At 35.0% G+C, this 14,246-nt stretch overlaps 1 protein-coding gene across 4 annotated transcripts in view; it reads left to right on the top strand.

Moving 5' to 3' along the window:
* Nucleotides 1–14,246, top strand: part of ATP11A (ATPase phospholipid transporting 11A) — a 115,990-nt gene that overhangs the window by 86,369 nt on the left and 15,375 nt on the right. For all 4 annotated transcript variants that reach the window (XM_033051886.2, XM_033051885.2, XM_033051888.2 and 1 more), the window contains exons 14-24: nt 235–398; nt 1,933–2,004; nt 3,548–3,621; nt 3,861–3,964; nt 5,024–5,205; nt 5,696–5,947; nt 7,764–7,938; nt 9,808–9,910; nt 10,139–10,284; nt 11,232–11,291; nt 12,853–12,980. In XM_033051886.2, the coding sequence (XP_032907777.1) occupies nt 235–398; nt 1,933–2,004; nt 3,548–3,621; nt 3,861–3,964; nt 5,024–5,205; nt 5,696–5,947; nt 7,764–7,938; nt 9,808–9,910; nt 10,139–10,284; nt 11,232–11,291; nt 12,853–12,980 (1,460 nt within the window). The remainder of the gene's footprint in view (nt 1–234; nt 399–1,932; nt 2,005–3,547; nt 3,622–3,860; nt 3,965–5,023; nt 5,206–5,695; nt 5,948–7,763; nt 7,939–9,807; nt 9,911–10,138; nt 10,285–11,231; nt 11,292–12,852; nt 12,981–14,246) is intronic.

Below are 14,246 nucleotides of genomic sequence, written 5' to 3'. Positions count from 1 at the left end.
CATTAGCTTGACTTGTACTTACAATCCCAGCAACCTGACTTATATGGCAATACTAAGGGTGCAAACAGCTGTGACACAATTGTGTGGTTACCATGGGGAAAGACCTGGCTCCGGCTCAAGGTCTCTGCCTTTATTTGATTAATAATCAGCAGTAACCAGTGATAACGATCACCTCCCGAAAAAAGAGTTTTCAAGTGATAACATGTAATGACAACCATTCCTTTTATTTTTCAGGAGAGAGAAGAACTATTTTTCCGAGCTCTCTGTCTTTGCCACACTGTTCAGGTAAAGGATGATGACAGTGTAGATGGCTTGAAGAAAAACCAGGTATCGAGAAGATCTTGTATATATATCTCATCATCACCTGATGAAGTTGCTTTAGTTGAAGGAATACAGAGGTATGTGTGTACTTAGGTATTATATTTTTCTAAATTATGTATCTAATCACTGAAGGTCAGAATCGTAATTTCAGGAAAGGGAACGAAATCCTGTGATGTCAATGATCATTATTTGGGCAAGCTTTGGTCCATATCCCTGCACTTCTTGTCCTCCCATTCACTTTTAGTCTTTTCACTCGGTTTCGGAATTTTCCCATGATTTTTTTAACCATTTCATATTTTTACCAACCTGTCAACACGCTCGATGTTTTCCTTTCTTCTGTCATTCCAGGATGTTATTAGGAGTAATTTTAGCAAGTTGTCGTCCATTTCCATGCACTTCTTGTCATCCAATTCACTTTTACTGTTTTCACTCATTTTCAGAGTATTCCAATTATTTTATAAATAATTGCTTTTTTTTAACAACTTCTCAACAGGCTATATTTTTTCATTTCTTCCCTGATATCAGGATTTTAATGGGAGTATTTTTAACAAGTTTTTTTCTATTTCAGTGCACTCCTTGTCATCCCATTAACTTCCAGTGTTTTCACTCGGATTCAGAATTTTCCCATTATTTTTTAAACCACTTCATTCTTTATGCAACCTCTCAACAGGCTATATGCTTTGTTTTCTTCCGTGATTTCAGAATGTTATCGGGAGTAATTTTAGCAAGTTTTGGTCCATTTCCCTGCACTTTTTGTCAACCTAGGCCACTTCATTGTGGTCACTCCATTCCCAAATTGTTTTCATCGCATTTCAGTTAGTCATGTCTCCTTTCCAGAGGGTTTGTCTGACTTTGTGGTGTGATTTCAGTGAGTATCATTTGGGCAAGCTTTGGTCCATATCCCTGCACTTCTTGTCCTTGCATTCACTTTTAGTTTTTTCACTTGGTTTCAGAATTTTCCCATGATTTCATATTTTTACCAACCTATCAACATGCTCTATGTTTTCCTTTCTTCCCCCATTCCAGGATGTTATTAGGAGTAATTTTAGCAAGTTGTCGTCCATTTCCATACACTTCTTGTCATCCCGTTCATTTTTAGGTATTTCACTTGGTTTCGGAATTTTCCCATGATTTTTTTCACCATTTCATTTTTTTCCCCAACCTCTCAACAGGCTCTATTTTTAACTTTCTTTCGTGATTTCTGGATGTTATTAGAAGTAATTTTAGCAAGTTTTGGTCCATTTGCCTGCACTTCTTGTCATCTGAGGCCATTTCATCGTGGTCACCCGATTTCCAAATTTCCGGGTTTTTTTTCATCACGTTTCATTTCATCATATCTCCTCTCCAGACAGTTTTTCCAGACTTTTTCCTGCTATTTCAGGATTTTGTTCCCTTTCAGGAAATCGCAATAACAAACACCAAGTAATTTACAACTGATTGCTGTTCTTAACATGAATTCATGCATATTTGTAGCCTAAAATTTACTAAAAACAGTTTGGATTTTGATGTTGGTTTGTTTATAGGCTCAGTCTTAAATCCTCATGACATGCTTAAACCAGATAATTATGTATTTGTTGCATTCAGTCTATTGTTCTGTGTTTCATTTTACAGACTTGGTTACACCTATCTAAGGCTGAAAGACAATTATATGGAGATCTTAAATCGGGAAAATAACATAGAAAAGTGAGTGGTTAAAAGCAAAACATAATAGACTGATGACGAGTTTTTGTTGATGTATTTAATAAACCATTGTTTCCTTGAACATGAATTTTTCAGTGAGAAAAGCTAGGAACCTTGCCCTTTAGTAGAAAAATAAAGAAAATTCAGTAATTTTAATTACTTTCACTTTTTTGACGTTATGTGCAGTATAAAATATTGATATGACAGTGAAAGTGTGGTGTGGCATTCATGACCTAGTCTAATTGTTCCTGATGGTTTTGTATATGGTAAATAATATATTCTTAATAGAAAATGCTGTGTACTCAATTTGTTATTCACAAGTAATCCATGGAATTTACAGGAGGGTAATATCTGTAGAATAAATTTTGTGCACCATAATATGAGTAAAATTTTCAATAACATTGAAATAGTGCAGCTGTTCCATGGTATGTACATACCCTTGAAAATTGACCTTACTCTTCACTAGAGAGATGTCTGCTGGTTAAGTCTTTTGTATATCCGGATCTTCCTGCTTGGGTGCTCTGCTAACTACACAGGAACTCTTGGACTCAAATACAGGAAACCTGCTCTTACTTTATCCCCTTTTAGGATAATATGGAGCATTTTCCCTGAAGGTTACATCAGACTTTTTTGGCTCAACCCATAAGAATGGAGTCAGTATCACTTGGTGACTCAGAAGAAAGTACTATAATAATTGAGAATTTTCTCCTAAATATATCACAGTTTGTAGACATAGGCCTGATGTAGCTTTGCACAGGTCTGACTTCTAGGGTGTTAAGAGGACTTGGGACTGAAGGATCTTTAATTAAACAAGCAGATCTGGACAGAGATGAATCCTGAAAAAGTTTGGATTAATGATTGGATTGCTTATGTTTGTGCTGGAGAAAGAGAGGCTCTCTTAAATTAATGGAAATAGATAAGAGAGTAAATTATGGAAGTATACAAACTGATGAAACCAAAAGAGTGCAACAGGAGTTTGTGTTCATTTTTTCTCTTAGAAAGGAATTTGTGATAAAATCAAGTCATAGAAGTAGTGGCAAGTATAAAACCAGTAAAAAGAAATTTTTTTTCAGTTGAATAAATTATCTGTCAACATTTGAGTAAGATTATGAAATTAGGTCGGCACTTTGGGGACATTAGGAGTAGTAAAAATAGAGAAATAGAAAATAAAGACTTGTGTGTAAGCATGCATTTCAAGTTCTAAGGCTATGTCTAAGTATTATACACAGAAACTTACTTTATAACCAGCACAGTGCTCTGCTGCAAGGTTTCTAGTCTTCTACTTAAATAAATTAGATTGACTATACATCCAAAGATATTTAGGGATATCACAAGTTCTGTTTCAAGTAATTAGGAGCTAAGGGCTTTCCTTGTTTCCTATTTGTAACCTGCTGTTTCATTCTGTACTAGTTCCATATTCCATAGTACTCAATCTAATATTCCATATTAGAAGTAATGTTTAATTTATGTGCTTGAAGTCATAATAACCAGTTTAGGGATCAGGAAAAATAGAACTGTGTAAAAAATAGTTCTGTTTCTGTTTCAGGTTTGAATTATTGGAGGTTTTCAGTTTTGATTCTGTGAGACGGCGAATGAGTGTAATCGTTAAATCTTCAACAGGTAGGGCTGTCCCATTCTGTTAGGTTTTTTTGTTTCACTTGAATTTGTCTCAGATTTATCAGAATTAAGCATTAAATATAGTCTGCATGCCTTTCTTTATAAAATAAGGGACCAGGTAGTAGCATGAATACAAATGTTATAAAAAAGTTGAAAGAAAGCATTTTGAAGATTTATTAATTGGATGTTTTTTGAAGAAACTATATTTAGTCATTTTGAATTTGATCTGCTGTCTCTTTTAGGTGATATATTTCTATTTTGTAAGGGAGCAGATTCCTCCATATTTCCTAGGGTTAAAGAAGGTAAAATTGACCAAGTACGATCCCGAGTAGAACGCAATGCAGTGGTAAGATTCCATTTTATTGATCTGTTCACACACTATCCGTATCAAAAAGATATGAAGTGTTCTGACCACTTGCTTTATCTCTTAACAGATTTGTCTTTACAGGTTATTCTGTGCCAAGGTTCACTCAGGCTTTGTGGGTAGCAGTCTGTGTAAATCCCTTATTTACATCTGTCCTCTAGCTCATCTTCCAAATGTCAGTTATGGTGCAGTATGAATGCATTAGATATGCACAACTGTATGTTAAACCAGAGGTCATTACTTAGCTCGTTAGTATGGCATTTTCACAATTGTGGTTTGAATTAATTTTTGAATAGAAGAAAAATGAAAACCTGTGAATATCCATTAAAAATATTGCTAGTTTCAGTCCCCAGCCTTAGCAACTGTGATTTGCTGCCTTTGATTGCTTTACTAGCTCTAGGGAGACAGTGCAGTGATCATCCATAAATCAGCTAAAAATGAACTATGAACTCACTGATCACCTTTAAAAGAAATTCAGAACTTGGTTTTACCTAAAAGTAGTGTTTGGAGTTGTAAAGTACTGAAGTGTGTTGTGTTCAAAAATATGCAGAACTCATTGCAATGCAGCACAGCAGCCAGTCTTACATAGCATATAATTTGCTGGCATCCAATACTCAAACTGAAAACAAAGTATTGTGTTTGGTCCCTGTCTGTGATCTGCTGCTACACAGCATCAAAATCAGACTCTGCAGAGCTACTGTTTATATTAGTATTATTTATTCTGACTCATCCTGCCTAACTATACACATAGCGAAGGAAACCTTTACCTTGACTTTGCCTTCTCGTGTAATCTCATCTATCCAGTTGGATCACTGAGCTGTTTATCTTCTGGGAGATTGAGGTTGGTCCATCAGGTTGTAACTGCTTCCAGAGCAGAACAGAATTAAGCTGAACCACATCCTAGTCTATACTATACTGTAGCAGTCTATGCTTAGTCACTTCATGATGTTTATTTTTCAAATCCTCCAGCATAAACACCAGCAAGAAGTCTAAGAAGAGTTTTGTAAAATGCATTTTGTTTCTTTTGCTTGTGTTCTTTAGGAGGGACTGCGAACATTGTGTGTTGCATATAAAAAGCTCACAGCAGAAGAATATAGCAATGTACAGAAGCTGCTGCAGAATGCAAAGTTGGCCCTTCAGGACCGGGAAAAGAAATTGGCAGAAGTGTATGAAAAGATAGAAAGAGATTTTATACTACTTGGTGCTACAGCTGTTGAAGATCGGTTAGTTAGTACATTTCTTTGTTTCTTACTTTCAGTGGTGATGACAAAGTAATTGAAGACTCTTTTTCTACATTAGAGATTTATTTGGGAAACCCCTTATTTGAATCAATTCTACACCCTTAGCTTACTGAAGTTACACATGGTAACTTTATAACCTAGTAAGCAAGTAATAATTGTTAAGTGTACAAAAATCGATGTATTTGAACCATTTCCATGCATGTAATAATTTACTGATCAAGTTATAGGCAAAAGTTTTGGAGGAAGGGACTACAAAATTGGTATTGAGGAAATGAAGGAAGAACCTTTAGGTCTTAAAAAGATTTAAAAGCATTTACTAGTCCCCTGAACATTTTTTGAGTCATAGTTTGGGAAAAATTCTTTGATCTGATAACTTCTATTGAAATTTTCATTTGTTTATGAAAATCTTCCAATAAAGACCTTTCTCATTTCCATGCAATCCATCAATGTATGTTGTCAATTGACTTTACAGACTACAAGAAAAAGCTGCTGACACTATTGAAGCACTCCAGAAAGCAGGAATTAAAGTTTGGGTTCTGACAGGAGACAAAATGGAGACTGCTGCAGCTACTTGCTACGCTTGCAAACTCTTCCGAAGAAACACACAAATACTTGAGCTAACCACAAAGAAAATTGAGGAGCAGAGTTTGCACGATGTGCTATTTGACCTAAACAAAACTGTCATAAGACAAAATGGCAGCTTAACCAGGGATACCTTCTCAGGGTAAGGAAAAGGTTGGATTTCCAAATGGGCTCCTGGGCGTTTTGCAAACAATGAAATTAAGACTACTTACTTTAAGAACAGCAGTATGTTTCAGTTTTTGTTGCTAATGTGTGAATTATGGTATGGCGATTAAGTAAAAGTTTGTTTAAATAAATTTAGGTTTTTAATCTTGGCTCTTTATCTCATTTCTGGTACTACTTTGACTGCTAAAAGAAAAATCACAGCTGATATTGTAATAATTTTTCTACCATGAAAACAGATAGCAATAAGTTAATAGGCATTTGTGATACTGTCTTAGCAGAGATTTTCTATAACTGTTAGCCTTACAGCATAAATCTCTGGACCAGATAACTTTTTCTTAGCTCTCTTCACACTTTATATACCCTATTGGTTTAATCAAAAACATTTGTATATTCAGTTAAATAAATCATTTTTCTCCATGTCATCTGTGCCATTGTGTTTAAGTACCACAGGCCTTACAAGGTGTGATCAAACATGTTTGTTTAACTTTTTGTGCAATGCCAGTTTTCTACATGTTAAAACTCTTAGGTTTTTTTTTTTCCTTGTCTCCAGAGAGCGAGAATAGTACTAAGATGGTAATAGCAGGATTCTGCCTATATGTTCAAATTCAGGCTAAAAATGTTTCACTATAATACACCAAACATTCAGTACATTGCTTGAACTTCATAATGTCACCTTTTCATTTGATATCACTGTACACCAATGACATTGCCATATTTGTGCCGGCAGTAGCAAAGTGATAAAAATATCTGGGAACTGTTATTAAATGCAGTTTACAGAATTTTATCTTTCTTGCCAAAAATAGCTTCTGTTGTAGTACAAAAGATGGAGGTGCCTAAAATACATAATAATAAATACGGTGTTTTTCTCACAAACACTGGTCTTGGTGAAACTGTATTTGTTGAAACCACACACGCAGCAGTGTATAACCATGGAACACTGAAGAGAGAGTAAAAATAAACTTCTGTATACATTTATACAACATTCACTCTTGACCTGGAGCCTGAGGCTGTTGTGTAATGCAGGGAGATGCAAGGGTGCTCTGAAATAACTTGCTTGGATACTGCGGAAAATGGTTCCTACAGTCCAGATCATCTTATCTTCGCCCATTGTTCAGTGTATGATAAAATAGTGAATAAACTACTTCCTGTCACCGTGGTTACACTTCAATGCTCAAATTACTACAGGCATAGTGCAAATAGATTTTTATGGATAAGAATATATTGTAATATTATAGGAGACATAAATAATTACTGTATTTTAGTATTATAAATAAAAGTAAACCTGTATTTGACTTAGCCATACTGTAGATGTAGACAATGGCCTTATCCATCTGGGCCAACAGGTTTCTTTTAGGTATTTCCTTCAAGGCACAATTTTCTTCTATAAATGTAGACCCTTGGGAAAAAAGATCATTCCTTATCAGAGTACCAAAGGCCTATCTCTTTTCCCTTTAACTTATTTTTCCTCTGTGTTACGGCACGTGCTACGAAATAAACTATTCCTGCAGCTTGGTTTACCTCGCTGCAGTTCTTGGAACCTTTTCAAACCAAACTGAAAAGTTATTAATTATACACTCATACTCACTGGTGAATCACTGAATAAAGTCCACAATTTAAAAATGTTGTAAATACTAGTGTTATACAAGGAATTTCCTTTAGAAGTGTATTAACTTTGTATTAACTTTCTATACGTGTTATTTTTTTGTTAAATAATTTTCACATAATTCTTATTGCCAGATTTTAAATGTGTCTGAGAATTTTCCAGTGACAGTTTCTGTTTTATCCCCGAACAGACTTTCAACTGATACACAAGATTATGGTTTAATTATTGATGGAGCAGCATTATCATTAATAATGAAACCAAGACATGATGGAAGCTCTGGTAACTACAGAGAGATATTTCTTAATATTTGCAGGAACTGCAGTGCAGTGTTATGCTGTCGAATGGCACCTCTGCAAAAAGCACAGGTTTGTGTTTAATTTCATAATTGCTTGTTAGATATGCACATATGTAAATATTGAAGGTTAATACTCTGTATGACTTACTATGGTAACTTAAGATGCTACCATTCGTTTTTGTATCTTCTAATTTGGAAAATGTTAAAAGAAAAGGAGAAGGGAGAATTTCTACTGGCAAGCAATTTAGATAATGGTATGTGTCCTAGTTCAGGGCAAATTTAGGGAAAACCTCTGGGAGGAGCCCCCAGAAAAAAAACAAACCCCCCAAGACTCCTCCCCCACCACCAGGTTCAGGAAGAATTTCCTCAGAGGAAAAAGTGGAAAAAACCTGTTTATTAATCAAACAAAACACTCTCCAACACAAGAGAAGAAAATGAACAACCCCAGATGACAAAAAAAAAATCTCTTTCACCGGTGTGAGAGGGTGACAAACTCAGAAAATCTCTCCTGCAAGTGGTATCAGTCTCCGACGCTGGGAGTGACTGCAGATCTCAAATTGCAGAGTCCCGGTGTTCCAGGTCCAGTCCAAAACAGGTTCAGATGGTATACAGAAAGGGAAAGAAGGAAAAAAACAAAAAAAAATAGTCCAGGGAAGGAAATTGGACTACCTAATTAAACTAATAAGCAAAAGCCAGCAAAACTGAAGCTAGCAAGCCGAGCAAAGCAAGCAAGCAAGCTAGCAAGCAAAGCGAGCGAGCCAGCCAGAGCGAGCAAAACCTATCCTCCACAGACCGTGGGGGAGGGGAGCCAACTGGTAAGTAGACCAAACAAACCTTCACTTGAACAGAACACACGATTGGGGATACAAGCCACCGTAACGTCAGCCCAGGACAGTATGTTAAAACAGCACCCAGCTGTGCACCTGAATTTGATTTAGGTACATACTGTTCAAATTTTATGGTTGATACATGCTAATATGAACATATTTAATAAATGAACTAACTGCTCTCTTTTTAACCTAACAAGCTTTGTATAGTCTTCTTTTGACACTGCAAGAATCTATGTTACTTATTACTGCAGAGTGATATTTTTTCTCTGTTTTTAACATAAGCGGAAAACCGAGAAGAATCCAGACAAAAAAAATGTGTGCATTATTGTGTTTAAGTATACCTGACTGTTTGTGTCGTTTGTGTCAAGTAAAAACATGTCCTTCATTGCTGAAACCTCTCAAGATAACTGAAGGACTTTTTAAGGAAAGAAGTACTGGAATATGAATTAATTTTTTCTTTCAGTTTGTCATGTCTTTTTCTCAGTGCGCAGGTACAGCATCTCTAACCCTTATTCACACTAACAAATGTATTTAGCCAGCACTATAACTATCTGGAAGTTTGTAGAAGTTTTTACTTGCGGCTGACTCGGTACCAAATTTACAGAGGTGACAATTTGTAATGGAGAGTTTTGAAGTCAAAATTTTAGACAGTTTGTATGCCAATAGTTTTTATATGTATACAGAGTCCAGTATATTTACTTAAATGTAGGAAAAAAGTTTGACACAGATGAGAAAGCAGAAGTTTTTAGATTTTCAGTTCAGCATTTCTTTGAAATGGTGCACTCTGTCTCTGGAACCCTCATAATTTATTGATGCACTGACACAGCATTAAGCAATCTCAGAAACATCTTCCCTTATTCAACTCTTCCTCCTGTCCCATCTCTCTCCAAGTAATTTGGAAGTATTTTAAAAATGTTTGGAACAAATACTTTGGAATATGAAGAAACTGTGATCTTCATGCATAGCTGTTGCATTCAGCAATGTTGGTTTAGTGTTCCTTCAGAGAATTTCTTATAAAACTGTCTTGGTAATTTTTATTTAACGTTACACTTACACAACATAAACAAACTGTTACAGAGGAAAGTTTCTAACACTATTTTTTTTTCCAGATTGTAAAGTTGATTAAGTTATCAAAAGAACATCCTATCACATTAGCAATTGGTGATGGAGCAAATGATGTCAGTATGATTCTAGAAGCACATGTTGGTATAGGTAAGCCTGCTCCTTAGTGTATTATTTCAAGTGAAATGACAAACACCATATATTTCTTACAAACAGGCACTCTTAAAGCATCAGGTTATATGTGTTATAGACAAATTTTAGTGCATTTATTATATAGATCAATACCATAGCATTATTATATAATTTTGCAATTAATGGTATCTTTTTAATAGTTCTTTAGTTATTAACTAGCGTCATCTCTTTATTGTTTTTTTTAAGGAATCATTGGCAAAGAAGGTCGTCAAGCAGCAAGAAACAGTGACTATGCAATACCTAAATTTAAACATTTGAAAAAAATGTTGCTTGTTCATGGGCATTTTTATTACATTAGGATATCTGAACTTGTGCAATACTTCTTTTATAAGGTAGGAGAATGCTTATTCTAATTACATAAACTTCAAAAACTTAAATGGTAATATCTGACTATATACAGTTTTGCAGCTAATGGTACAAACCAGCAAGAATTCCATAAAGAGATTTTCTTGAGTACCAGATGCAGTGCTGAAATGGGATTATTGTATTTATTCTGAAAAACGAAGTGAAATAGCTTTATATAGATAAATTCTGTAATAGATGTTACATTTAAAGCCAAAGTTTTTATATTATTTTTTCGTATCCTACAAATTCCATCTCAGACTGGTCTGCTTATTTCCAGTATCTTCCAGGTTGTCTCTACAGTGAACTTTTAAATCACATTGGAAATAGTATTTGAGAACTTAAACGTTACTGCAAATTAAGTTACGCTAAATTCATTAAGATAATGTAGGTGGAAAGAGTTCATAGTGAGCATCTCCCTGTTATTTCTAAATGTTAGCCAAAAATCCAAGTTTTTTCAGTAAGCAATGAAAGATTATAGAAAGGAACTATCACAGGGTAGTTCTGTGTTCTAGTGTTTGACTATAGGTATAATTGGGAGAGGATGACATTTGGGGTTACAGCTAGAAACATCTTACAGTTGCTTTGCTGGAAACCATGCTAACCAGAGTATCCAGGCTTGCTTATTGTGGTTTATCTCCTCCTGTGGATTGTCCCTTTTTTGCTTTGCTTTAACTGAACTGTATTCCTGGATTCCAAATTTCACTGCCCTTGAATTTTCGAGCTGTAGCTTTGTAAGATTGTTTTGAAAATATTTTAAGTGGTTTTTTCTAACAGTATTACTGGAAGATGTGACTGTTTGGGTTTTAATATATGTAGTTTTTTCCACTGTTCCTGCAATGCCCACTATTGTTAGTGTTATATAGTGGTAGTCTTATAGTGTTAAATATAAATTAGTGCTTGCATTTTGCTTGACAACAGTCACTTTGTTTTTCAGAATGTCTGCTTCATTTTTCCTCAGTTTTTGTATCAGTTCTTCTGTGGGTTTTCACAACAGGTCAGTTGATCTTCCATCAATGTTATGGTATCTCATATTATCTCTTTTCCTCTTTTTTTGTAATGAAAAAAGGATCTTCCTGAGAATTTAGTGTTAATTTACACAAACAAGAACATCACTTTTGGTTCTTATGGTATTCAGTGGCAATTGCATTTAATTTAAGTTACAGAAGTCACTTTTATGAATTATCATAAAATCAATTGTTAAAGAATGCAGAAATACAACATTTGGAAATGTCAGTGCAAAGTGAAATGTCTGTGGGAAACATACAGTCAGTTAGATTTAAGCCTACTGGACATGAATAGAGGAAATCCTAAAGGATGGGTAATTGAACCAGTTGTTTATTTTTAGAATCCAGAATGAAAATGAGAGAGTAATCTAGTCTTCTCTAGCATGAACAGGTATGAATTACAAGTTTTTCAGATGAATAGCAACATTCAATTAGTTGAAAAGAGAATATAAAAACTGAAGAATAGAGGAAAAGTGAACTGTTACTCACCAGAAAAGTGCCATAATTCAGGAGACGATCCAATATTTACCTTACTAAATTTATGTTTATTTTCTCTTTTCCCTTGTTCTCCTCTGATTCGTGTAGAAAATATCTACCTCTTCTTTCTTCTGAATGAGAGAGCAAAAAACAAAGGAATGAATGACTGAATTTAGACAAAAAGTGTTTATGTTTTCAGTATTAAATTGAGTGAGAGCTGGATTTAATTGGGAGAAAATAGTACAATTGTTTTGAATTTGTTAAAAGAAAGCCCCAGGAGGAGTTAAAATGACAGATCTATTTTTTCTGTTTTGATTTCTGTTTCAAATGACCACTGAAAAATTTTAGGATTTAGATATGAAAGTATGTGTTATGAAAATTCAGCTTAATTTTTATCCTTTTAAGTGATAAATATGATTTTGAATCAAAAAGGGAGTTTGATAGCAATTTTTCCAGAATAAATGATCACCAAGTAGGTTTTGGGAAATTAACAGCTGTTTTTGTGGGGTGACATGGTAGGTTTGAGGGTACACTGATGATGCCTATGTGAAAAAGCATCTCAGTGAGAAGAAGAATCAAAGACACATTGGAATGTTTCTTTGTGAAGCTCCTTGTGTTCACACACAGCTGAAGGACCTCTGGAGTGCTTCTGCTTCTTCTCTGTATCTCTCTATGTTTTTTAGACATAGAGGAGATAAAAGTGGAGTGAGATACATGGGTATTGTGTCAGAGAAGAATTTCTGCCTCTACAATGGTGTGCTGTTCAGTTTGGTTACTTTGGAGTTGATATTACAACTAAAACAATAGGAGGAGTTAATATGTGGATGAGACTGGTCCATGAAATGGATTTTTAGCTGATCTTTTTCCTCAAGGTAAATGGGATACAAGTGGAAAGTTGAGTCCTATATCAGTTAGCAGCTGTTCAGGGGTATTTCCCTCCATTCTGAAGGAATATAGCTTTGGTTTCCTGCACAAGTTCACACATTCATTGAAAATCAAGTCTCATGCAGAGCATTTAAAGTGAAATTTAATTTTAAGTTAAAAATAGTTGATTTAATTCTTTTCCATCTACAGACTTTATATGATACTGCGTATCTAACACTGTACAATATCAGCTTCACCTCCCTTCCTATCCTCTTGTACAGTCTAATGGAGCAACATATCAGTCCAGACACACTCAAGAGAGAGCCTTCCCTGTACAGGTAAAATGAAAACATTCTAGCCCAAAGTTTGACTGTTCATTTGTGAGATCTGTGTCTGTTACTGTGGAAGTTGTCAGGATTTCTGTGCCACAAGGATACGGTAGAACATCTGATACATTACAACATGCATGGCCTACAAAGTACAATACATGGCCATGTATTTTTACATGCACATTTACAAACCACACCATGGATTTGCTACAAAGGAGTGAGAGCAAAATAGAAATCTCAGTTTAACAAAATCAAATTAGGAGACTTATTTTAGTACTCTTTATTTCCTCCAACCATAGGGAGGAAACATGGGGAACAGAAGTATTTTAAAAAAGAAAATGTGCTGGTTTTTCTATATGCATGATATATTCTGAAAGAAAAGATGATTGAGTGTTAGAGTGTATCAGTGGAAGTATTCTGTGTGGTGTCCAGCACTGCCCTCTGCATATTGTTGACTCACTTCTGGGCATTGGAATTGACTTGTTTAAGTTCTTAGCCACTTGAAATACAGTTCTGGCCAATTAACTGCATTTGGCCATCTAAATTAGAAACAGTGCACAGTTTAGGTCCTTGTAGCTGCAAAGCCAGTACATTTCAGGGAGAATAACAGTAGTTAATCAAAGGGAAAACATTCTTTGACAGAAGTAATGTTAGCTGCCTAAATGTTAATCAATGTATTTACCAAAGAAATTGAAGAGGAACACAAGAGATTACTGTTGAGTTTCAACAGTAATATTTTTATTTTCTCTTTGATGGTCTGAATGTTTTTAATTTAGAAATGGTAATTCAGAAGCCTTTTTTTGGATTATGAAAGCATGCAGAGTTTATTTATCAGAAACTTGTGGGTTTTGATATCTAACACAGCCTTTTGCTAAACTGTTTTGGGCAGTAGTGGTTGTTCTGGGTCAAATGAGGCTATTGTTGGCCACATACGGGTTTGTACTCTATATTGTTAATCTCTGGGGAGAAATTACTTTATATGGTCATCAGACAGTCTTTAAGTTCGTATGGTAGAAGTACTGGTTGGTAGTAAATGTTTCTGTAACTTCATTTAACTGTGAACTGATTTACTATGATGTGTTCTATACTATATGCCAAGTTGATACATACCCATTCTGTGGACAAGAACTGAAGTTGTAACATTTGAATTTTTTTTGTAGTAAGAAAAGGCATGCTAGTGAAGAGTTCTGTTGTTGACAAGTCCCTGTATGTTTTTGTAGAAAAACGTTCAAGAAACTATTAGACCTGAAACTTAAAGGCAAACCCCTTCACATT

Source organism: Catharus ustulatus, chromosome 2 (assembly GCF_009819885.2).
Source record: "Catharus ustulatus isolate bCatUst1 chromosome 2, bCatUst1.pri.v2, whole genome shotgun sequence".
Classification (NCBI taxonomy): domain Eukaryota; kingdom Metazoa; phylum Chordata; class Aves; order Passeriformes; family Turdidae; genus Catharus; species Catharus ustulatus.
Note: the sequence above shows the minus strand (reverse complement) of the source record. Positions and strands in the feature narration are given on the sequence as shown.